Genomic DNA, 26,431 nt, shown 5'->3' with positions numbered 1-26,431 from the left:
AATGCTTTCAGATCATTGCTGCACTGTACGACACTTTGTGTTGCTTCATATTAGTTTTGTCATTTGGTGCTGCCAGTACTTTAAAACACTGCCGACGCACAATGTGTTGCTAAATAATGTCATTTTAACTTGACAAGAATTAATGTGCATATGATCCTTAAATCCTTTTTGCTGTGATAGACTTACTTACTGTGATGCATCTTACCATAATCAGCAGAGTGTTGTAAACTGTTTAGGTGTTTCTGTTGATAAAGCTTATGAGGATTCATTACTAGAAGTGTTCTGTGCTGCACTGTCTTCCAGTTCAGATAGCTTTTATCCAGGACGTGGGTCAGATGTCACTGAGGAAATTCCCTGGCAGGTACAGCACACATTTTAATATTCCCATAATGCAACTAGATTCAAGTGTGTCCGTGAGTCACAATGACCCAGAGTCAGCAATCCAAAATATGCACCCAGCCTCTACAGCATCAGGCTGTACTGTCCCACTGACACAAGACAATGGTGGAAAATATATGAGAATAAGTGAGAGATGACATAAGTTAAGGACCAAAGCTGGATTTTATTCTGGCTAAAACCGCTCAGGGTTTCTGACAGAAGGACAAGAACACCACTAATAGTTAATTACAGTAGTAATAATAGTGCACAATAAATCAATCACATTATATTTGTGACAGAATTGTACAGTAATCAGTAGTTAAGTTTTGAAGTACCCTCAAAAAGGTAAAGCATTTGTTTTCTTTGGTTGGGAAGCCATGACTTCATTGTGTTCTCTGAAACCAAACCTATGCCACAGATTGTTGCTGTCAGTCATGATGTACATCTGTTCCATTTCAAACAGCAACAGTGTAAACTGTATTAGACCTTACAGTTGTGCTGTCTTTGTGTGTGTGTGTGTGTGGTGTGTTGTGTGTAGGTTAAGACTGGAGGCTCTGACAGACAAAGAGCCGGGCCAGCTGGAGATAGATAGTGGGGAGGAAGGGAGGAAAAAGAGGAAGGTTGTGTTGAGGACAGTCTGCCTGCCAGTCAGCCCCAACCTACTACAAGCCAGGTCCTTTTGGAGGCGGAGGACCTGATCATAGAGGAATATACCAGCGAATAACACGTGGCTCTGTCATACCGTGACGCTGTTTCATTGTCAGGTTTTTTTATTGTATGAGTTTTGGGTTAGTATGGAGGAAGATTAGTGTCACACGAACCAACACAATGAGATTAGAGACTCTTTTTTGACATGTAAGAAAAAGAAAAAGAAAAAACTGTTAAAAAGATGATACTTTCTGAAATTCTGACTTTAATCTTGAACTCCAATGATCCTCCACGTGGTGCTAACCAAAGGTGGGTTAATGTGTTGCTGACTGTGTGATGCTTCAGGTATTACCAGTATTGTTGCTCATCTTGTGTTGTCTGTACAAGATATGATCATTTCTCAAGCAAGCTTGTTGCCTCGTGGAACCTGAACAGAGTTTGATTCTGTAGCTCGACAGGCCCAGAGTACCAGGAGCATGTGGATTCGTTGTGGGGAAATTGTCAGTATTTATTAGTTGAAAGTGCATGTTCAGCACTTGTTTTTGCACTTGGCATCTTTTTGGTTTTGCTGAGTGACTGCTGAGCCTGGATGAACCTGTCATGGAGGACTTTGCAGGAACAAGCCAGGCCTGTCGCTATCTTTTTTACAGTTTCCCATGGCTGGAAAATAAGAAATATTATGAGAATGTATGTATGTGAATAAAATAGTGTGTGAAAAGTTCAGATGGCTCTTTACTTTTCTTACGCTCTGCCCTCACACACCCCTTCATCCAATATTTACTAACAGTTTCACATGAAGCTCTTTACATTTGCCTTCTGGGACTGACTCTGTCTGCCTGCTGCTGGAGCTCACTAACTACTTCAACGTAAATTCAGAAGAAGAAAGAATAATAAAATATAAATAAGCGATACTCATTTTGACCGGAAATTGTATGTTATTGCTAAAAACTTACGCGTTTTAAATAACACATTTGCTGTTAGGTTAAAAGTGAGAACATGTAAGGTCGTTGCAGTTTTTTTGATGGGGAAAAAAAGAGTTTGTTTTTTTACGGTAGTAAATAGTTCCATCGTCGCGCTTAGTTTTTGTATTAAAAAGATTTATTTTGAAGGTAATAACCGGAAGCAGCTCGTAGTAGCGCCTTGCAGGTGTCAGACAACGGCAGGTGGAGGGAGGAGTCACCTGGCAGTGTATGGAAGCGGCACGGAACCGGTTCGAGTGTCGGACGTGTACGGAACCCCGAGACAGCAGCTATAAACTCTGTGTGGGAGTGTGAGAGTGTGTGTGTGAGAGAGAGACTGTACGCACCGAGGACTGCATCTGTGACGTTGCTTCAGAGTTACAGGTAAGAGGAAGTAATTCATAAAATAAACGAATAATCATTACCGTTAAAGGGCAATCCCACTTTGTGGGTATTTCTGGATCAAACACTGTAGGTTTTCTTTGTGTTTGATCAAGTCTTCCATAAATGAAGCAGCAGCAGTGTAGTGATGATGCCATCTGGACACAAAGCTTATGATACTACTGGAACACTGGAACACAGAGCTGGGTGATAAATCATATCTGGAATCAACATCACTCTGTGAATAAGACGTTTTGATAGGATATGGCAAGATAATTACTGTAAGTAGGCTTCATTTGCTCAAATAGCCTACTGTAATTTAGTACAAATTTGAAGTAGCCTACTTTTACTTTGAGTATTTTCTTTTCATGCCATTTTCTGCTCCACCACATCTCAGAGGGAGTTATTGTACTTTTTGCTTTACTACATTTATCTGACAGCTTTAGTTACTAGTTTACAAGGACATTATTTTTACACACAAATATATGAAGACTCAATAAAATATGTTTTGTTATAAATGAAACTACAGCTTGACATTGACATGGTAACAACTTTTAAGGTTTAAGACATGTCCTGTAAACAGTTGATGGTTTCAGCTTACAAATGTGAAGATTTGCTGCTTTTCCTTCCTTTTAGGTATTTTAATTTATTTGAACTTTGTACTGTTGGTTAGGTGTCACTTTCTCACTATTTTCATAATTTCAAAAATCAATTAATGGAGAAAATAATCCATAATGAAAATAATCAGTAGTTGCACTGTAAAATCCTGCTTTTACATGAATGCAAGAACAATCTAATATTTAATAGTTTAACAGTCACAGGACAATTATCTTTCTGCAACGAGTCCTTTTAATACTTACATTTTCAGATCATACTAACATACTTTTACTATATTAATAATGCAGGACTTTTACTGGATTATTTTTACAGTGTATTAGTACTTTTACTTAAAGGATCTGAATCAGACACACACACATATAACTGAGTAAGTTGAATTAGTACTGAAGCCTGTTTCTAATGAATGTCACTGTTTAATAGGAGACTTTGCTGTATTTAAATTCTGTTTGACAAACACAACCATACTAACTACTTTTTACTTTTGATGCTTAAGTATTTTTAAAAGCGGGTACTTTTGTATTTTGACGCAAGTAGAATTTAAATAGAAGACGTTTAGTGGAGTAATATTGCTTTTGCTCAAGGACAGGATTTGTGTATGTCTTCCACCACTGCAAATTAATAATCAGTGCATTTACCTGTCCCACTGAAGCTTTATGTCATATAAAAAGCAACCTGAGTGAGAAAAAGGGTTTGGTTGTGTAGACTAAATGTATAGACATGTATCCTCTTTAAAGAGTTCACAACCAAACAGGTTGGAAAACACTGGCTTGGGGCATAGATTGGAATACAAAATAATACCTCTATACTGTAGCCTAGTATAACATGAACAATGTGATAGACACATTACAGTCAGTCAGACTTTTTACAAACATTTTGTATTCAAATATGTAATCTGGTTTTAAGATTTGAAATCTGCAGTGAAAACATATCATCCACATGACTGCTTCAAGTACTGTTCTGTAGTTTCATACAGAATGAAGTTTGGGGACACAATATCATGACCTAATCTATGAACATATTTCACTTGGAAATTTGAATGAGATGCTCTCTTCCCAACTTCTGACCTCATACCACATGGTAAAAATAACTGTGGTTAACAGAACACGCGGGCTTCCAAGGAGAAATGGCATCTAAGCAGGTAGTCATAACCTGGAACATAGCAATAAGTTAGTTCTTGTTGGTGTTAAGTAACAGTGTCCCAGAGCATAAAGATACTGTTTATAGATCAAATGACCAGACAGGAATGTCTGTTTTGTTTCTGTAATTAATACAAAATATGGTGGGTTCTTTTTTAAGGCTTTGTCTTTGTTGTTGTTTTAGCTACATTATGAGATATATCCAAATGTGGAGCGGACGCTGAAAACAAAATGGAGTTTTTAATTGTAAAAGTGCTGTGATTGATTTAGATTTTGTGCCATGTAAAGCATAAGGTGGGACTTATGGACAATAAAGACAAGGAATTTCATTCCATTGATACAAAAACATGTTTGTATTCAGTATGAGAAAGCAGTCCTGTCCACACTGGCCCAATACACCCGGTAATATTTAAGGTCCAGGTGTCTGGGTGCAAATGGTGTCTTATTGTTTCAAATAGCTGACAGTTGATCATTTATATCATCTTATGGGATGCAGTAGCACTAGAGGTAAAAAAGAATATTTAGGTTGAAGAGATCCATACTGTGTTGAATGTAACGTAAGGTTCGACCTGGTGCAGATGCAGGAGGTCAGTGCGGCCTGCAGCCTGGATGATGACATGGTGGATGGAGATCTGGGTGACGGAATGGGAGTCAGAGCAGCACCGAGCTGTACGAGGAAGAAAAGCCCAAGCTTCGCTGGCATCACAGAGACCCCGCTGCCCAGAGCAGAGATGCGCAGCAGCCAGGCAGGAGAGGCAGCCTGGATCCCTGGACTGAAGACGGCAGAGACGCAGCAGAGAGCCCGCTGGAAGCTGCCATGTTCTGGTAAGAATGTGAACTGGCCCTTTACTGTAACAAAGGAGCTAACAATCCTTGGATTGTCTTTCGTTTCACATAAATCATAACATAAATTTGTTAATGGAGAGTCCACGATACTATGAAGCCGTAGAATTTAGTATTTTGGTCTTAAACCAGGAAATTATATTGATTGTATTTCTTTAGAAAATAAGCCTTTAAACTGACTCTAGTCCAAACTGCACAGATTGTTATCTGTGCAGTTTGGGCAAGGTAAGGTTTGAGGTAAGTTCAGTAAGACTGGGAGTAGGGCTGCACGACTGGAGGAAAAGTCCTATTGCGATTATTGTGGACAACATTGCGATTTTAGATTGCGATTCGATTATAATAGAACAGATGGTACTATGAGTCACCTTGCTTGATTATCAAGAATACTGACATTTTTAAGTGTGTATTTCTCCACTTGAACAAAGTGAAACGATAAACAATATTTATAACAATAACTAAACAGATTTAAACAAGGGGAGCGTGCAGCTCTACGGAGGAGGCGGCTAGAAGGAGCAAATATTGGCACAGCGACTTCCTGGTTCTGGCTAAATCTACATCTGTCCACTGCAGAGGCTCTATCCACAACCTGGTGGTCGAAACTAGTAGTGATGCGGAGTGGGTGTGTTACGGATCCGTGGTGTCACAACGCATTTATTTTAGCCTGTTCCGATTCAACACCTTCTCTATTCCTCTTCCAAAAGCTCCGACCTGCTGATGGAGCTACAGTTATGCTACATTCACATATTGGGCGATGAGACCATGGATAGGGCCCTTTGGAATCTGTTAAAATTGTTTACCAGATTCTGTTTAATTTTCCTGAATTCTGTGTTTTACAATTTTATCATCAGAGTGTGTAATCATGTGGTGGTGAATAAAATTGCAACAATTTAATAGGAAAATATTACAAATTGAATCAACATTAAAAACAATTATGTATCGTATATATTCAATGCATGTGCAATTATTTATGGGGACAAATCACAATAAATGTAGGTTATTGCAACAGTAGGATGTTAAAACAGGCAGTTACAATAATAATAAAACATTCATATAAAGACATTGTTGCCGTACATGCATTGTCCCCAATCAAACAGCAAATCCTGTGTGTGTGTGTGTGTGTGTGTGTGCGTGCGTGCGTGTGCGCGAAAACAGCTTTATCTCATGTGTCCGCTTTTTAATTAATTTTTTTTTTTTTTTTGGAATATAACCTATTTAGACATTTTTTAATCATTCTTTCCGAAAACAGTAGCAGGGAAATATTTATATATAGAGAGTTATGTGTATTTTTTGTGCATGTAACAGGTTTGCAAAGTGAAAAATGCCAAAGGGAGTTCCCATCTCCCACAGAAAACACTGCTCTGAACTGAAAACAGCTCGTTTGTAGTCCAGCCTTTACTTCCTTTTCTTGTGACGTCACAATGAAAATACATGTCATAATGTTCGCTGAGCGGCTAGTCCGACACGCCCTCAAAAACAGCGGTGGAAACACAATGAGCTGCAGCACACAGCTCTCCTCTCCCTTCCAACACTAGCTACCCTCCAGGCAGTCAGTGCACAGGAAGTTGTTCCTGTGATGTAGAGACAGAGCTCAGTTAAAACTTTATGGATGAAAGATACTTTTGTTACAGATTAATAACTCACCGCTCTGAAACTCTCGCTCCAGTCCATGTTGCCGACCAGCTCGGCAACATGGACTACATGGAGTACAGCTGAACCCAAGCTGTTTACCGGCTTCTCGCTGACCTGCCGTTCTCTGCTTCTGACTTGTAGTCCTTAACTAGGAACTGAGCATGTGCAACTCCCAACAAAGATCATTTAGAGACAAGATGCATCACTCCATAGCTAAACGAAGCCTTCAGCACAGGGTGAAAAGAGGAGCTGTAGCAATGTGCAGTATGACAAAAATATGGTGTTTTTTGAAAATGAAACCATGTAAAGCTGTTCTGGTACAACCCCTAAATAAGAACCTGAAAATGAGCAGAACCACCTGTTTAAATCCTGTGGGTTGTTTATTTTATTCATTAAATCCTTGTGCAAGAAAATGCCTCTACATTGGTAGGTTAACGAAAGTGACACTGACAGGCACTTCGGCTTTATGAAAAGTGGAACATGTTGAACAACAAAAGGCAGCGATTCGGCTAACGTTAAATGACCAGCGAGCCAAACCCAAACCTTCCTTATGTTCTCCCTGTTTTCTTCTGTCTGACTGCTTCAGCAGCCAACCACATCTCTCTGTCACAGACTGACACACACCGGCATTTCTCACGGTGCTCCGGTGGCCAGTCCAACTATGTTTGAACGATTAGCGGTGGGGCGGGGAGCGGGGTTAGGGTAGGTTGTTGTCTTAAACGTCACTCGCACACTGCTCATAAATTCTTTTTCTGATTGCACGTATCTGTTTTATGTTATGTTTTATGTTGTGTTATCTCCAACTAGGGCTGGACGATATGGCCAAAAATGTTATCATGATAAAAAGTTTCATATCTTTCGATATCGATAATTATCACGATAAGTATCAAATTGTTTTTTCTTTCGAGTTTAAAGGGTGATTTTTGCTTCTGAGTGAGTTAGTTGAAGAAACCTGATGGTTAATTGTGGTTTAAACTCTTCTTTAATTGAATTGAATTGAATTGAATTTATGGGCAACACTTGAGGTCAAACAGTAGATAACTTCACAAATCTGAGGTACAACATTCAAAACAATTATGATAAAATCTTTGTCAATAAATACACGAGTAAATATAAGTAAAAAACACAAGTAGAAGCTTTTCCAGTCCTTTTTCCTCAACAAAATGAACATCTTAATTAAAAATAATTCCTAATTTGTGTATGTTTCAAGTGAATAAAATCCAACATTTATTGAATATTTATTGAACATTTGTTATATTGTTATTGAAAAAAAATATATCGTGATAATTATTGTTATTCTTTTATTGTCCAGCCACATCTCCAACGTACAAATCATAACCATGGCGTTTTATACTGTCATAGTGTTTGGCTGACGGAACGTTCTGTGTTGCCGTCAAGATGGGATTTACGTTGTTGCAAGAGCATCATCAAAGTCTTTTGCACAAAAATGTAAATAAGAGTAACTTTAATGCTGAGGTTTTAATGGCCACATTACAAGTACTGTCAGAGATTGCCGTGTGCTCAGGCTGAAACAGGTAGCAGGGCCCAAAGACAGAAATATTCAAGCTTACATGCAAGGAAGGAGTGGAGGTGAGACACATCAACACAGACAGTATGTTACACACAAAACATTGAATTTCTTCTTCTTCTTCTTCTTCTTCTGATCGCGCAGCATAAGTGTGGTTTAATGATGTAGAACAACAGCAGAAACACTGTAATCCTGGTAGCTGCGTAGCTGCATAGCTGCACTGTGCTGCGCCAACAAAAAGTCTCTTGGCTCAGTGTGTTTGTCTGAGTCAGACCGTCACTGTTTAATCAGCCCACCTGCCAAACACCAACGCAGCGTCACTGGTGGCCGAAAAGTTTTTTAGATTCACAGAGAGCTTACAATCTAAGCAATACGGTTACATCTCTCATGTGCGACGGGATGTCACAGGGTTTTGACGTCATTTTGGGCCTTGGACGGCTTCACTGTTTCAACTGTGGCTTACCTCCTTGCACATCCAGTAATCAGGACAACAGGAAGCAAAACTAGACACTGACACCAGAAACAGATGATTACAAAATATAACAGGCAGCAAGCAGCAGCAGACCAGGACAAAAGTAACAGAATACAACCTACATGAGAACACAGAATAGAACACAGATGCAGGGAGTAAATGAACAAGAGTAAACAGGAAAAATACAGAACACAGAACCCTAACAAATACCTTGCATGCATAAACTGGTTTAGCAAGAAAGTCTAATTGAAAAATATTGGGAATCTTGCATAAGGATCATAATGTCAACATTTTCAGCCTCTCACACAATTAAGATCAACTAATTCATCAGTCTATGCATATCTGAAAATGTATCAGTGCTGGGCCAACACACCACATACACAATAATGGAGGAGGGAACAAATAACTTGTTCCAATAGTATGTTTTACCTCAAACCCACATGCTGACCCCACAACAGCTTTTTGAAGCTTTTTGAAGATGTCACTTTGCAAATGTGTCCTTGCTCTGAATATTTAAAGTTTTCTTCACATACAAAACTACAAGAAAACACACAAACATTTTCTATGACCTTTATTGCATGAGTATACTTTTTGTGAATCAGCAGACTCTCTGGTTGACCTGTCCAAAGATGAGCTGAAAGACAGACTACAGGAAGCAACTGAGGTAGGAACAGTGAAGACAGAACGCTTTGATTGATATAACTTTGACTCCAGCCTGGCAAAGTGTAACTGATGGTTCCGCTGTGTTGACAGGTTATAGACGTGTTGTGCTGTGAACTGGATGTGGCACATCGTTATCTTGAAGGCAAATATGAAGCTCTGAAAATCTTACAGGGGAAGGTATGCACTGATGTACTGCATTTTACAACTCACTGTTCTGTAGGTCAGTCACAATCACTAGAGCACCCAGACAGCAGATGAAGCGAGTATCCATCAGGAATGCTGCTTAGCAGGCGTCCTTGCACCCCATCAAAGTATGCCCAGTAAAGTGCTGTTTTTGCCACTGACTTGTTATCAGTGTCTGCAACATTATGGAAAGGATCCTCGAAAATGAAAGTGATTGAGACAATACATAAATGTGTGTATTTTGGAAGCATACAGCTTTTGACCATCATTATCAGCCACCACGCTTAGTTTATTCTGGAAACAAAAAAGTATCCGTTGTTAATGCAAAACTTTGATGAAGGATGTTGTAATCGCTCAGTAAAGTCCCCTGGATGATTGATGAAAAGAACCTTAAAAATAAAATGACATCACTGTTATTCCTTGAGTTCTGTGAACAGTCTGAGGCTGAACTTAGTCGTGGATCAAGAAGTCAGCTCATGATACTAGTCAGAAAGCTTCCTGCTGCCCACATTTAGAAAAGGTGGTCCAACTACAACAAATGGCTGCCTCTACAGATATTAAAGGGACCTGAGGTTACATTAGTTAATGAAAGATGAGAGCACTATAATCCCCTTCACCTTAGGAACAAGTCTAGGTTTATCTGCTTGTAGTTGCTACACATCATTTGGCTTCCAACCCATGCAGTCCAAGAAGAGTCACAACTCTATACGATTGCATTGACTGATTATACAGTATGTGACCATTATACTGTGACAAAAGCAAAGGAAGGCTGATCGTCCTTATGCTTGAAACACCTTGGAGCAGTTGCAGGAAGCAACTCGCTTCTGTGATGAATATTGAGATTAAACCCTGCAGTGTCATGGCTTTGTTCAGCCAATAACTAAAAACTGCTCTTCTTAACTCAGGCCATTCTCGACAAAGCCACGACTCACACTAAAAGTCTGCTGCAGAAAAGTGAGGAGAGGGCCAAGGCTCTGGAGAAGGTACGTGTTAGGCTGCTCAAATAAGGGCTTGGTATGTTTGCCTTAACATTCCACAGCAAGTTTCCTCTCAGCAGTCAGGAGCTAACACAGACAAAAGTAGTCACACGTGTAATGCCACAGGAAGTGGTGCAATAAAAAAGATATTTGCTTGTTTACACTTACTTCTGACTGATTTTAGATGAGATGTGTGAATTAAGGAGAAATGTTTCAGCTCTTGAAGTGTACCTGTTGATAAAGTAGGCAAAGACATACAATTTAGAAAAAGTTAGGGATCCTCTGAGTAGAACCAAAATGTATCTAACAGTATGTGATCTGTAAGGTGTTTCGTCATTTAATATGACATTTAGAAATTTACTTGAGTCATATATATACAGTGGACACATACAGCCGTTTGAATTAAACTTGACTCATGAGTTTGATAAATTATGGGTAATTTATTTAAGCAAGTTTGATTACTAAACTCTTCCATATATGTACACAGTACTTATATGGAAGAGTTTAGTTCTCTGTTTCCTTGTGAAGATCCAAGTTAGCTGCATGAAAAAGAGGATACCTTCAGCTGGATAACATAATGTTAGTCTGGATTAATTAAGCCATGTTTGAGGCCAGGGGCCGGGAAGGAAGAACATAGTGTATACGGCCATGAAAATATTTTATCATGGGGTTTTACACTGGGGCTTATAACATTATTATGTACAGTATATGTAAAACTACATTCATGTGGCTTGGTGTTGTGTGATTAATGGCTTTTAAAGCAGTTATGAAGCTAATTAGAATACACTAATCATGATCTGTTGCTTCCATCTCTTGCAGGAGGTGAACAGCTTGCAGTGGGAAATCAGCCTCAGCCAGGTCCAAATGAAGAAGTCTCAGCAGGCGTGGGAGGAGAAATACAACCGGTCAGATTCACTCCACATACACTCAAGTCTGTGGTATTTTCGTTGGTATGTGTCGTAACTGTAATGTTGTTGTTGTAATCAGAATTTTGAGTGAGAACAAGACTCTGACTGACAACCTGGAGGAAAGAGAGCGTGACATCCAGCAGCTCCGAGCAGAAAACTCTGGTAATGCTAAATAATTTAGAATCAGTTTTGAGGTGACCTAGACATGTCTGCACATATTATCTCCATCTGTGAAGTGAAGTGGGTCTGTCTGGACGGCGGTGTGTGGAGTTGACTCACCAAACTTCATGTTGTGTCTAACCTTCAGCGTGTGACTCCAAGCCAGTCAAAGTTGGCATCTTGACTAAACAGTCTAAACCCCAGAGCTTTCAGACGTATCTCGTTGTCTTTATCTGAAAATGGAATTGATTTAGTCATCATCACGGGAATAATGTGTGTGTGTGTGTGTGTGTGTGTTTGCAGCTCTAAGTCGGCAGTGCTTGGAGCTTCTCTCCATGTTGAATGTAAAGGAGCAGAGAGCTTACCAAGGAACCAAACCTCAATACAGCCCAGAGAGGGATGCAAGTGTTCTGGAGGTGAGAGTACCAAAGAGGATGTTTATACACTTACCTCACACACTGTGTAATGTCCAAAGCACTAAGCATCTTCTTTTCAGAGTAACTGTCATCAGCACATTTAGCTGGATACATTCACATACCCAGAGCGACCCGCCAGGGGGCCACAGGGCCAAAAAAAGCTGTACTCTATTGAGCCCCCTAATTTCTTCCACTCTGTATTGTCTGTGTATTTGGTAGTAATTCATTTTTAGTATTTTGACCACACACAAAATGTATTTAGGAAAATATCCCATGTATATAAACTGAAATAATAAAACCTTTAAAACTAGGTTGTAACCCTCTCTCTACAAGACAGGACCAAGAGATCTGGTAAAGACCATTTTAGTTGGATGTAACCATTCATTTTTCACTAATGTGTTGGGAGGTTTGGCCACGGGTTAAGGAAGACTAGATTCTTTTAGATATTTTCTTATGAAGTTTTTGTTTTCCAGCTGGCAGTGTTAGGGGCCTGCCGGTGTCTTGGTGTTGCTGAGGCTTGTTCATGCAGTCAGACTGCTGCTGCCAGCAGGAAGCAGCTTATCCAGCTACAACAGGAGGTAAACTACATCTAACCACGTCACCTGTGCTAAGCTCCACTTTTTTCCTAGTTTTGCTCACAACCCTTACAGCAGTCCTTGTTGTTTTCTGACCTGCTCTTCTTCACCAGAATTCTGACTTTAATCTCAGAACTCAGATAAGTGTTTCACATGTGGCCCTAATCTAATTCTGTTCTAGGCATTAGTGTTAAGGTCATAGTCAACAGACAATAGCACAAACTAGCCAGTCGAGGCAGCGGTAGACAGCATAGACAAATTACTATTTTTGTTTAGGGAGTCTGGTGACTTTGACAAGAGCAATATAAAATATAAAAATATAACAATAAATCTTACTCTTTATAAAAATGTCTACGTGCACATACTTTTATGTGGCGCAAATGGATTAGGTTGGTTGGTCGTTCAGGTTGGAAAACACCACTGTTACCCTTTTATAATCTTCCTTTGGTAACTCCCTCATGAGTTTGCAAAATTGCAGACTCAGACTGTTAAAATTCAAAAGAAATACAGTACGTATATATATATATAATATAGAGATATATAGCATACAGTGGCTGTGGCTCAGGAGGTAGAGCGGGTTGGCCGTTAATCGGAAGGTCGGCGGTTCGATCCCTGGCTGCGTGTCGAAGTGTCCTTGAGCAAGATACTGAACCCCGATTTGCCCCTGGCGGCTGTTCCGCCAATGTATGAATGTGTGTGAATGTTAGTTTCCATTTGAGCACTTAGGCTCAGTGTGTGAATGTGGATGTAGTGTAAAAGTGCTTTGAGTGGTCAAAAAGACTAGAAAGGCACTCTACAAGTACGGAGCATATATGTATTTGTTCAATTTTTAGCTTTGGCATGGCTGTGTAAATTCATGTTAAGACATTGTAAAGTAAGTGTGTGTGTGTGTGTCTGTGTGTGTGTGTGTGTTTTCCAGCTGGATGCTCAGCGTTTGAGGAGAGAGGAGGCGGTGATGGTTGCAGATGCTTTTCGCATCGCCTTTGAACAACAGCTGAGGAAACGAAACGAGCACTTCCTGCTGTTGGCTGAGGCCAACATCCTGAAATCTCATCACTGCAAGGCTGAAGGCAAGTCTGCCATAGGACACACACTTGGATCTCTAGTTGTTAAAATCAAATGGAATTTGTTCATTAATTCTGGGGTACAGAAAATCAATTTCTTTAGCCCCCAAATGTGAATCAATCACAGAAATCACTAAAAGATTCCTGGATTGGGGTGTTTCTCAAACAGGTCCAGACTGTGTCTGTCAAAGCGAGGGATTTACTGTTATTTTGTTGAACCAGTCACTGATGTCCCCATGAAGCTATGAATGATCCTTGATTCCAGTGCCTCACACATATTGGAACCTTTCGAATGTCTTTTCCTTCCAGGTGCTAACAGGAGTCCTCTTATCAGTGTAAGCCAGAGGTTGAGAGGATTACTGCCTTCTAGTTTGGAGGTAAAGATGCCTGATGATCTTTTAGAGACTCTCTACAGGCTGCTGGACTTGGTTAGTATCTCCTTCAACAATATTGAACCTCTGCAATTTAATTCTTTTCATTGTGCTATCTCCATGAACTAGAAAAAAATGCAACGTCCTCCCCTTCCCTGCTTCAAACAAACTAGTTCATACCACATGTTGTCTGTCTAAGTCAGAAGTGCTTCGGCCTTTCTGAATCACCACACTTGAAGCTTCCTGTCGCACTGCACACCTGGACAACACTGCTCTTTTTTGGAAAAAAAATTTCAGATGCTGTTAAACAACCGACAAGCACATGGAAGCGTACTGACGCCTGCTTGTGGTTGTCAGTATTGCTATCTGAATTATCTGTATTTTTGTGAAGAGTTATTTATTAATTTGTGATCGAGGGACATACTGTATCTCACAAAAATGAGGACACACCACACATTCTTGTAAATATTTTATTATATCTTTTCTAGTGCTGGGCGGTATATCGGTATATGAGGTACACCGATATCATTTCAAAAGAGATATGAAATTAGACAATACCGTTTATACCGATATAGTTAGTTAATCAATGTTTCCATAAAGTCCTGCCAGCGTTTGCTCCTCTCTCTCCCTCACTGTGCAGCCCCGCCCCTCCCTCTGCCGTCTACTCAAAGTCAACAAGATGGAGGGAGACACAGTGCTGGTCGTCACTGTTAAAGACCTGGCAAGAGCGGACCAGGTAAAGCGACAGTGAACACACCACATCAGATGTTATTCGTTAGCTACCACATTGGTTTTGTTTTGATAGGCTACGTCGTCAACACGCCTCCTCAACATCATCATATAGCCTAGCCTACTACTGATGGAGAAAGTCACCAAAGCGGACATACAGGGAGAGAGAGACAGAAAGAAGCAGGGCATGCTGATGTGTTTGCAGCTGACAGTGTGAAGAGAACTGAAGAAGTCAGAATCGGGTTTATTGCCAAGTACAGCGTACAGCTTGTATAACAGCGTAAAGTAGTGAGCGTACAGCTTTTATAACAGTGTAAAGTAGTGAGCGTACAGCTTTTATAACAGCGTAAAGTAGTGAGTGTACAGCTTGTATAACAACGTAAAGTAGTGAGCGTACAGCTTGTATAACAGCGTAAAGTAGTGAGCGTACAGCTTGTATAACAGTGTAAAGTAGTGAGCGTACACGTAGTGAGCGTACATAACAGCGTAAAGTAGTGAGAGTACAGCTTGTATAACAGTGTAAAGTAGTGAGCGTACAGCTTGTACAACAGCGTAAAGTAGTGAGTGTACAGGTTGTGTAACAGTGTAAAGTAGTGAGCGTACAGCTTGTATAACAGCGTAAAGTAGTGAGTGTACCTGTAGTGAGCGTACAGCTTGTATAACAGTGTAAAGTAGTGAGCGTACAGCTTGTATAACAGCATAAAGTAGTGAGCGTACAGCTTGTATAACAGTGAAGTAGTGAGCGTACAGCTTGTATAACAGTGTAAAGTAGTGAGCGTACACGTAGTGAGCGTACACGTAGTGAGCGTACACGTAGTGAGCGTACACGTAGTGAGCGTACAGCTTGTATAACAGTGTAAAGTAGTGAGCGTACAGCTTGTATAACAGCGTAAAGTAGTGAGCGTACAGCTTTTATAACAGTGTAAAGTAGTGAGCGTACAGCTTGTACAACAGCGTAAAGTAGTGAGTGTACAGCTTGTACAACAGCGTAAAGTAGTGAGTGTACAGGTTGTGTAACAGTGTAAAGTAGTGAGCGTACAGCTTGTATAACAGCGTAAAGTAGTGAGTGTACCTGTAGTGAGCGTACAGCTTGTATAACAGCGTAAAGTAGTGAGCGTACAGCTTGTATAACAGCATAAAGTAGTGAGCGTACAGCTTGTATAACAGCGTAAAGTAGTGAGCGTACAGCTTGTATAACAGTGTAAAGTAGTGAGCGTACACGTAGTGAGCGTACACGTAGTGAGCGTGCACGTAGTGAGCGTACAGCTTGTATAACAGTGTAAAGTAGTGAGCGTACAGCTTGTATAACAGCGTAAAGTAGTGAGCGTACAGCTTTTATAACAGCGTAAAGTAGTGAGCGTACAGCTTTTATAACAGCGTAAAGTAGTGAGCGTACAGCTTGTATAACAACGTAAAGTAGTGAGCGTACAGCTTGTATAACAGCGTAAAGTAGTGAGCGTACAGCTTGTATAACAGTGTAAAGTAGTGAGCGTACACGTAGTGAGCGTACACGTAGTGAGCGTACACGTAGTGAGCGTACACGTAGTGAGCGTACAGCTTGTATAACAGTGTAAAGTAGTGAGCGTACAGCTTGTATAACAGCGTAAAGTAGTGAGCGTACAGCTTTTATAACAGTGTAAAGTAGTGAGCGTACAGCTTTTATAACAGCGTAAAGTAGTGAGTGTACAGCTTGTATAACAACGTAAAGTAGTGAGCGTACAGCTTGTATAACAGCGTAAAGTAGTGAGCGTACAGCTTGTATAACAGTGTAAAGTAGTGAGCGTACACGTAGTGAGCGTACATAACAGCGTAAAGTAGTGAGAGTACAGCTTGTATAACAGTGTAAAGTAGTGAGCGTACAGCTTGTACAACAGCGTAAAGTAGTGAGTGTACAGGTTGTGTAACAGTGTAAAGTAGTGAGCGTACGGCTTGTATAACAGTGTAAAGTAGTGAGCGTACAGCTTGTATAACAGCATAAAGTAGTGAGCGTACAGCTTGTATAACAGCGTAAAGTAGTGAGCGTACAGCTTGTATAACAGTGTAAAGTAGTGAGCGTACACGTAGTGAGCGTACACGTAGTGAGCGTACACGTAGTGAGCGTACACGTAGTGAGCGTACACGTAGTGAGCGTACAGCTTGTATAACAGTGTAAAGTAGTGAGCGTACAGCTTGTATAACAGCGTAAAGTAGTGAGCGTACACGTAGTGAGCGTACATAACAGCGTAAAGTAGTGAGAGTACAGCTTGTATAACAGTGTAAAGTAGTGAGCGTACAGCTTGTACAACAGCGTAAAGTAGTGAGTGTACAGGTTGTGTAACAGTGTAAAGTAGTGAGCGTACAGCTTGTATAACAGCGTAAAGTAGTGAGTGTACCTGTAGTGAGCGTACAGCTTGTATAACAGCGTAAAGTAGTGAGCGTACAGCTTGTATAACAGCATAAAGTAGTGAGCGTAGAGCTTGTATAACAGCGTAAAGTAGTGAGCGTACAGCTTGTATAACAGTGTAAAGTAGTGAGCGTACACGTAGTGAGCGTACACGTAGTGAGCGTGCACGTAGTGAGAGTACAGCTTGTATAACAGTGTAAAGTAGTGAGCGTACAGCTCGTATAACAGTGTAAAGTAGTGAGTGTAAAGTAGTGAGCGTACAGCTTGTATAACAGCGTAAAGTAGTGAGCGTACAGCTTGTATAACAGTGTAAAGTAATGAGCGTACACGTAGTGAGCATACAGCTTGTATAACAGCGTAAAGTAGTGAGCGTACAGCTTGTATAACAGTGTAAAGTAGTGAGCGTACACGTAGTGAGTGTACACGTAGTGAGCGTACAGCTTGTATAACAGTGTAAAGTAGTGAGCGTACAGCTTGTATAACAGTGTAAAGTAGTGAGCGTACAGCTTTTATAACAGTGTAAAGTAGTGAGCGTACAGCTTGTATAACAGCGTAAAGTAGTGAGCGTACAGCTTGTATAACAGCGTAAAGTAGTGAGCGTACAGCTTGTATAACAGTGTAAAGTAGTGAGCGTACACGTAGTGAGCGTACAGCTTGTATAACAGTGTAAAGTAGTGAGCGTACAGCTCGTATAACAGTGTAAAGTAGTGAGCGTACAGCTCGTATAACAGTGTAAAGTAGTGAGTGTACACGTAGTGAGCGTACAGCTCGTATAACAGTGTAAAGTAGTGAGCGTACAGCTCGTATAACAGTGTAAAGTAGTGAGTGTACACGTAGTGAGCGTACAGCTCGTATAACAGTGTAAAGTAGTGAGCGTACAGCTCGTATAACAGTGTAAAGTAGTGAGCGTACAGCTCGTATAACAGTGTAAAGTAGTGAGCATACAGCTCGTATAACAGTGTAAAGTAGTGAGCGTACAGCTCGTATAACAGTGTAAAGTAGTGAGCGTACAGCGTAAAGTAGTGAGCGTACAGCTTGTATAACAGTGTAAAGTAGTGAGCGTACAGCTTGTATAACAGCATAAAGTAGTGAGCGTACAGCTTGTATAACAGCATAAAGTAGTGAGCGTACAGCTTGTATAACAGCGTAAAGTAGTGAGTGTACAGGTTGTGTAACAGTGTAAAGTAGTGAGCGTACGGCTTGTATAACAGTGTAAAGTAGTGAGCGTACAGCTTGTATAACAGCATAAAGTAGTGAGCGTACAGCTTGTATAACAGCGTAAAGTAGTGAGCGTACACGTAGTGAGCGTACACGTAGTGAGCGTACACGTAGTGAGCGTACACGTAGTGAGCGTACACGTAGTGAGCGTACAGCTTGTATAACAGTGTAAAGTAGTGAGCGTACAGCTTGTATAACAGCGTAAAGTAGTGAGCGTACACGTAGTGAGCGTACATAACAGCGTAAAGTAGTGAGAGTACAGCTTGTATAACAGTGTAAAGTAGTGAGCGTACAGCTTGTACAACAGCGTAAAGTAGTGAGTGTACAGGTTGTGTAACAGTGTAAAGTAGTGAGCGTACAGCTTGTATAACAGCGTAAAGTAGTGAGTGTACCTGTAGTGAGCGTACAGCTTGTATAACAGCGTAAAGTAGTGAGCGTACAGCTTGTATAACAGCATAAAGTAGTGAGCGTAGAGCTTGTATAACAGCGTAAAGTAGTGAGCGTACAGCTTGTATAACAGTGTAAAGTAGTGAGCGTACACGTAGTGAGCGTACACGTAGTGAGCGTGCACGTAGTGAGAGTACAGCTTGTATAACAGTGTAAAGTAGTGAGCGTACAGCTCGTATAACAGTGTAAAGTAGTGAGTGTAAAGTAGTGAGCGTACAGCTTGTATAACAGCGTAAAGTAGTGAGCGTACAGCTTGTATAACAGTGTAAAGTAATGAGCGTACACGTAGTGAGCGTACAGCTTGTATAACAGCGTAAAGTAGTGAGCGTACAGCTTGTATAACAGTGTAAAGTAGTGAGCGTACACGTAGTGAGCGTACACGTAGTGAGCGTACAGCTTGTATAACAGTGTAAAGTAGTGAGCGTACAGCTTGTATAACAGTGTAAAGTAGTGAGCGTACAGCTTTTATAACAGTGTAAAGTAGTGAGCGTACAGCTTGTATAACAGCGTAAAGTAGTGAGCGTACAGCTTGTATAACAGCGTAAAGTAGTGAGCGTACAGCTTGTATAACAGTGTAAAGTAGTGAGCGTACACGTAGTGAGCGTACAGCTTGTATAACAGTGTAAAGTAGTGAGCGTACAGCTCGTATAACAGTGTAAAGTAGTGAGCGTACAGCTCGTATAACAGTGTAAAGTAGTGAGTGTACACGTAGTGAGCGTACAGCTCGTATAACAGTGTAAAGTAGTGAGCGTACAGCTCGTATAACAGTGTAAAGTAGTGAGTGTACACGTAGTGAGCGTACAGCTCGTATAACAGTGTAAAGTAGTGAGCGTACAGCTCGTATAACAGTGTAAAGTAGTGAGCGTACAGCTCGTATAACAGTGTAAAGTAGTGAGCATACAGCTCGTATAACAGTGTAAAGTAGTGAGCGTACAGCTCGTATAACAGTGTAAAGTAGTGAGCGTACAGCGTAAAGTAGTGAGCGTACAGCTTGTATAACAGTGTAAAGTAGTGAGCGTACAGCTCGTATAACAGTGTAAAGTAGTGAGTGTACACGTAGTGAGCATACAGCTTGTATAACAGTGTAAAGTAGTGAGCGTACAGCTCGTATAACAGTGTAAAGTAGTGAGCGTACAGCTCGTATAACAGTGTAAAGTAGTGAGCGTACAGCTTGTATAACAGTGTAAAGTAGTGAGCATACAGCTCGTATAACAGTGTAAAGTAGTGAGTGTACACGTAGTGAGCGTACAGCTTGTATAACAGTGTAAAGTAGTGAGCGTACAGCTTTTATAACAGCGTAAAGTAGTGAGCGTACAGCTTGTATAACAGTGTAAAGTAGTGAGTGTACACGTAGTGAGCGTACAGCTTGTATAACAGTGTAAAGTAGTGAGCGTACAGCTTGTATAACAGTGTAAAGTAGTGAGCGTACAGCTTGTATAACAGCGTAAAGTAGTGAGTAAGTCATCCACTATTAGCCAAGCTTGCATGCTGTGGACAGAGCAAATTAAAATATCGCTTTCTACATTAAGTATTGGGGTTTTTTCCCCGCAAAGGTTTTATTGCACTTCCTTAAGGTAAACAATGACAATTGTAGTCAACTCAGGTAGTTTGGAGTTATCTTGCTTCACCTGGTTCACTTCTTCACCACGACCTCTCTGCTCCGCTGACTTTGCTCTTTGTATGTGTGTAGGAGCTCTCAGAGAGCATTATTTCTATGATTTCAACATGGAATTGTTCAATCATCGTTATCAATATTATCACAGTGTTGTTAAAATGTGCCCAAAAGTGCTGTTACACACACAGAAACCAAGTTTCATATTGAAAACAAAAAATCTAATTGCAGTACTTTTTGTTTGCATAAACATTAAAATGATAATATATATCTTATGTAAACTATGAAAACCATATCAAATATGCATTAAAATAAATGTTATAACATTGACCCCATGCATAATTTACATAAATGCAAATTAGTCTTAAGAAGACAGTGATGGTAATTGCAATGAGCCCAACATTTGACATAAATACAGAGGAGACTTGTACTTTCTCCTGAAAATTCTTCCAACATTTATTCATTTCACATTACATTTAGCCGACTCTTTAGCAACTTACAATTGCTGTTTATGTCAGAGCCTCTGGAGCAACTAGGGGTTAAGCATCTTGTCAGGAACACATTGGTGGTCTCTCGCACCAAAGGCATGTGTCTTATTCACTACGCCATCACCACCCCCAGATTTTACGACTGCAAGATTTTAAATGAACTAAATATTTTGGATGGGTGACTTTAATGAGTGAATGAAGTCTGCAGACCCAACGCATACAGCAGCATAACAATGTGTTGTGTTTTTATCAGTAAAAGTTAACTGACCTCGCATTCGCCATAAAGTAAAGTTAGTGGGTTGTAGTATGACGTGTTGCCCCCTTTCACAGCGATTCAAGGTTCCCTCACACTTATAACCTATAAAAAAACAAAATACAACCACACTTTAAACGTAGTCCCCTGAAGACTAGGCTGAAAAATCATGCTACGCATGCGCTCCTGCGTCTGGGAGACTAGCTAAATTTGGTTGATGCTTGACAATATTTACCGTGAGCTTTTCAAATCACGGTAATCAAACACGTTATCTATAACGTTTTTTTCGGGTAAGTGGGCTTGGCGTGGTGGAGTCGCTGTTTTAATTATACTTTTTATCTACCTTATTTAAGTCTCACTAATTGAATCTGTCTCCTTTCCCTTCAGTTTCTTATTTGCCCACACTCACAGATCTAACGTCTAACGCGAACACGTCAGTGTGCTCGCCTTCTATCCATCTCTCTCTCCCTGTGGGTCTGCTCTGGTGACTTTCTCCATCAGAAGTAGGCTGCGTTATATAAAGTTACTGAAAAAATCCATAACTTCCACCCACGACTCCGTTCACAGCAGCAGTTGCGCCGCAAATTGAGGCGGCGTGTTGATGACTTAGTCTATCAGAACAAAACCAATGTGATAGCTAACGAATGACATCTGCACTGGTGTGTTCACTGTAGCTTTACCTGGTCCGCTCTTATAAAATATCCACCAAAGTCGCGACTTGTAATGTAATAACTCTTCTAACTTTTCTGGAAAATGCTACAATGTGGCACCAAATATACATGGGCGGCCCGCCGAAGTAAAGTGTATACAGGAAACACTGACTGAACCGTTGTTTTACTTTTTACAAGCCAGGTCTTTAAAGGAGTCTGTTCTCATGCTCAGGTGTCACATATACACGCTTTGGAAAAGCTGTGTCTATTGTACGCAAAACGGCGATTTTGCGTGTATAGTAGACGCCCCCAGGTACGTGTGTATGAGACGCATCCAGGCCGCGTGTGTATGTGATGCCCCGGGGTGAACTAGCTAGCTAGCTTGCAATGTTTTTGTTTAAGGAGTTGACAGCTCATGGGCGATGTACTAGCAGATAGGGTTAGCCTCCTTTGTGTTGCAACGCTATTGCAAGCTGCAGCGTATCATATACACGCAAAATCGCCGTTTTGCTACAATAGACACAGCTTTTCCAAAGCGTGTATATGTGACGCACGCTTGCAGGTATACCTCGTTATACTGCCCTGCCCTAATGAGAATTGAAATTTGTAGTGTAATACTAACCTTCAGGAATTTTACCGTGGTTTATCATTATACAGGTAACCGTTTCATCCCTATTCACAATGTAACGTTAGTATAATAACATCGATAGTGAGTCCTTTCGGATTTTAAGGAGGAGGTACCGGGCAACAACACTGCAGCTTCCAGCATACCTGTTTCCGGTAGCCATGATAACGCTGGCACAGAACTGCTACTTAGGGGACTAGTTCCAGGGACCCTGCAATGTCACGCCATCCCATTGGTTGTATGGATAGTAGCTGGATTTGTGGTGCCTTCAATACAAAAGCACAATCAATTATATTCGTTTCATGAACACACTTTAGAAACAGTGTAAAACAGCTAGAGATTCAAGAGATTCCCCCTATAAAAAACATTAAATAGATTTTCCAAATCCGAGGAGATCCTCTCCTTAATTATTGATGATGTGTTTCCTGCTGTAGCTGAATGACAAGGACGAAGCCCTGGCCCACCAGAGGAAGGTGAGCATCATGTTAGCCCACAGTGCCGAGGAGCTGCAGAGACAGTTGCATCTAGATTCATATAGCCGGCCAACAGAGTTCAGGATCCCATCAAACCAACCACAAGACTCATCGGGGAACCAGAGCCAGTCTCAGCAAACATCTGATACATCAGAGTCTAAAATACAACCACAAGTCTCATCAGAGTCCAACATCCAAACACAGCAACAGCTAGAACTGCCAGATTCCCAGCTTCAGCCAGGACAACCACCACTTCTGTCAGAGTCTAGGACTGAACCACAGGAGCTGTCAGACCCATCAAAGACCAAGATCCAGCCACTGTCTAACCACAAGTGCCATATATCTGAAATTCAACAATTAGACCAGTCAGAGTCCTGACCCAGCAACAGGATCCCCTTTCCTCAGGCACAAGACACAGCAGTCAGGATTCGATTCTTAAAAAACATAGGAAGATGTGGATGTAGCATCTGTGATGTCCCACAGTGGTATGAAGGAATGGTATGAAAGTGTCTCATAAGGCAGAGTGCCCACTGCTGTCCCAGAAGCTACTGAAGACAGAACACCCAATGTGGTCCTCAGAGAGGAATGCATTCCGGGATCTTTACATGTTGAACATATTGTGTTATCACAAGCAACTTCTCTAATAATGAAGCCAGTTAATATCTGTATCCTGCTAGGAAGCTGATAAGATCTCCCAACTTTGTTTTTGATAAACTAAATATGTTCAGTTTTGATGATTTCCTGAAATGTATGAAAAGTAAACTTATACATAAATGCCTATATAACCAAATTCAATTGGAAAACTCTGAGCAGCTCAGGTTTGGCATTTTCACTCATTTGACAAATCGTGTTAATTGTAGTTGAAGATCATTAGATAATTATTTTGTAGTCATAAGAAAGTAAAACTGTTTTAAATTCAAAAGCATAATCAACCAGTTTGTGTAAACAAAACTTAATTACAACAGAATTAACACATAATCATCAGCGTGCAAACACTAATTGATCAAACTGAATTATTAGTGTGGCTAAATAATGATAATTTGTACATGGAGGTTCTTCCACAACATGTGCTGATAAAGGACAGTAACCTACAACATGTTCAGAAAATAAAATAGTGACACCTGACGTGTGTTCTTTGACTTGTACACTTCTATTATGTATGTAGTTTACTGTAACATGCTGTTGCCTAGTGCAGGGGTTCTTAACCTTTCTGGTAGTCCGACCCCTTTTTGAGGTTGAAAATATTTCGAGGCCCCCTCCCAAGTTTAACATTGTATTGTTTTAATTCTTATTCTTCTTTGGTGTTTTATAGCAGTTGGCATTACGCCACCTACTGGATTAAACAGTGCAAATATTTACAGTGTCCACCCAAAGTGATTCCATTCACAACTGTAGTCTGTCTAGTTATTTTTAAGTTATTTTTTTCTATTTCTCCCATGGGACCAGGTCGATGGCCCCCAGGGGGTCCCAACCGCCATGTTAAGAACCACTGGCCTAGTGCAACATGTAGAGAGGCTGTTCTAAAATGAGATGCTGATTTGTATTAAATTTGTATCTACCTAAAGGCATTAGTGAGTCTTCTGAAGTTAAAGTTGATCACAAATTAAATATGTTTGCAAGGGTAGTGTTACTGTTATTTTTAAATGATTTAATGATGATACAGATGAGTGACAATGAAAGGAAAACTAACACATGTGCGTTAGTATGTAGTCCCACTCTAGCACTGTGGGTTGCACTTGCCCTGGACATGAAAATGTGAGTAGACTAAGATTTTACTGGGGTAAAACAAAATTTTATAGATTCTGTCATTGCTTTTACACAGCCTATTAGTCTAGACAAAGGTCTGCGTTGACAGCAACTGACAGGTGCAGATTCCCTGCTGGAGAGCTGCCCAGAAGTGGTTGACTTCTCCACTCTCTGGTGTATACAGTTCAGGTAGAAGCAGTTCTGGGTCACAGAAAGGAATGCTTCTTTTACAAAGAGGTACCTTTCAGACTCTTGAGCATTCCATACACCAAGTACAAAGTTCTATAACAAGCAAAGTTAACTTACTGTTCACTGGTAGTGTCAATCAATTCAGACATGCTGGGGAGGTAGGTGGAGTCATCAATCTGCAAAGGTGGAACCAATATCAGATTCCTGAAAAAAGGGAAACATACTGTATATGCTTTCAGGAGGTGCTGCTTTCTGCTTAAGTGGAGTTGCAGAACAGAGCGAAAGAAACTGGGATGTGTTGTTGCCCACAGCAACACTCCTTGTGGCTACCATAACTTGTGAACCTGAAAAATATTTATTACAATAAGGGATAGTAATGAGAGTCCTTTATGTATAGTGTTTATTTGTGGAAGAGAGGTGGAGCTAGGCTATGTTAATTCTTTGACTGGACTTCGACCATTAAAGTTGCAAGATTTCAACTGGAAGTCTGAAATGTAAGGATACATTTACTCATTTGGCAGGATAACCTGTTTATCTTACTGTCTGTATTCAATGACTGCTGAATAGGTTGCAGGTTCTTACCACAGCAACCTCCAGCCTAAACAACAACTTACAACAACAACTTGGTTTTAACCAACCTCCAAAAATGACTCATAAGAGTGACTCAATTGGACCTACGTTTTGGAAATCACGTGACCTACGTCACATGACATAAATATGTGGAGACCACAGCAATACAAAGGAGGTAAACGCCAGAGCAGATGTACAGGTTGACAGGCATACAGTCACTGCTTTAGGTTTAGGCACACACCCCTGTGAAGGTTAGGGTTAGGGTTAGGGGCTACGGGGGGGGGGGCTCTCAATGGCATCAAGACTAATAGTTAGCTAGCTAGATTACGCTAACTCTATGAAGCTAACGTAGCTAACGCTACTTAACTTTATTTAAAGAAACGATTCCTTTACTTTAAAAAAACAAATAAATCTTGTATGGTAATCTCACACGGGAACCGAATGCTGATCTCCCTTGTGAAAGGCGGCTAAGTTGCAATCCTTCCAATCCAACCCACCACCACAGGAGTACAACTTTATGGCTGTTTATAATATGTGACGGTCTTTCATGTGTTGCGTTGTACAGCCACTAGAGGTCGCTACCACAATAAATGTAAACATGAGTCGTAATTTTGTGTGGCTAAAATGACCTATATGGTCAATTTTTCTGTGGAGGACAGGCTTTACCACAGCAAGTAACATCAGTAGCCATGTTTCCATCCAATTGTCAAGTGAGTTTTAAGCGAGATTTTGAAATAATGCAATAAAGAAAATGTGATATAGGTGTGTCCAGGCAAATAAACCAGGCTACGGCAAGCGTAGTTACGTCAGTAGTTGAGATTACACATGACTGTAATAAACAAGAAGAATGGGTTGCAAACCAGAAACAAAACCAGTCACATGGACCTGAGGACCTCTACATTTTTCTCGGATCCATGGTCTTCAGGTCCATGTGACTGGTTTTGTTTGGAATGTGTTCAAGCAGGCAAGTTGCTACCAGCCATGTCGCTGAAAATGTACATGTTCGCTAAGCGGGGAGGATAGACAGAGACTGGGAAGATGGGCTCCCGTGGCTAATGTTAGCTGCACGAGAGGCTGTACAGGAAAGTACAGGCTTTAGCCCAAATGACCTGGTTTTGGGCATACAGTACGGGGTCCTTT

The 26,431-nt window shown here is 40.7% G+C and overlaps 1 protein-coding gene and 1 long non-coding RNA gene across 2 annotated transcripts; both read left to right on the top strand.

Moving 5' to 3' along the window:
* Positions 1-165: 165 nt before the first annotated feature.
* On the top strand, positions 166-1,749 carry LOC119884025. The gene is made up of 2 exons (XR_005440914.1): positions 166-361; positions 917-1,749. It is a non-coding gene; the product is annotated as an uncharacterized LOC119884025 (long non-coding RNA).
* Positions 1,750-2,310: 561 nt separating this feature from the next.
* On the top strand, positions 2,311-23,849 carry LOC119884026 (coiled-coil domain-containing protein 125-like). Its single transcript, XM_038694500.1, has 12 exons — positions 2,311-2,369; positions 4,699-4,945; positions 9,195-9,256; positions 9,346-9,432; positions 10,344-10,421; positions 11,235-11,320; positions 11,403-11,485; positions 11,786-11,898; positions 12,372-12,476; positions 13,393-13,543; positions 13,847-13,965; positions 22,748-23,849. The coding sequence occupies exons 2-12, from the start codon at positions 4,699-4,701 to the stop codon at positions 23,162-23,164; spliced, it is 1,548 nt and encodes a 515-aa protein (XP_038550428.1). The 5' UTR covers positions 2,311-2,369; the 3' UTR covers positions 23,165-23,849.
* The last annotated feature ends 2,582 nt before the right edge of the window (positions 23,850-26,431 follow it).

Source organism: Micropterus salmoides, unplaced genomic scaffold (genome assembly GCF_014851395.1).
Source record: "Micropterus salmoides isolate LMB-PRFRI ecotype aquatic unplaced genomic scaffold, ASM1485139v1 Ms_hic_scaffold_3097, whole genome shotgun sequence".
In the NCBI taxonomy this organism is placed as follows: domain Eukaryota; kingdom Metazoa; phylum Chordata; class Actinopteri; order Centrarchiformes; family Centrarchidae; genus Micropterus; species Micropterus salmoides.
The sequence above is the reverse complement of the archived record's forward strand: the minus strand, read 5'-3'. Positions and strand labels throughout refer to the sequence as shown.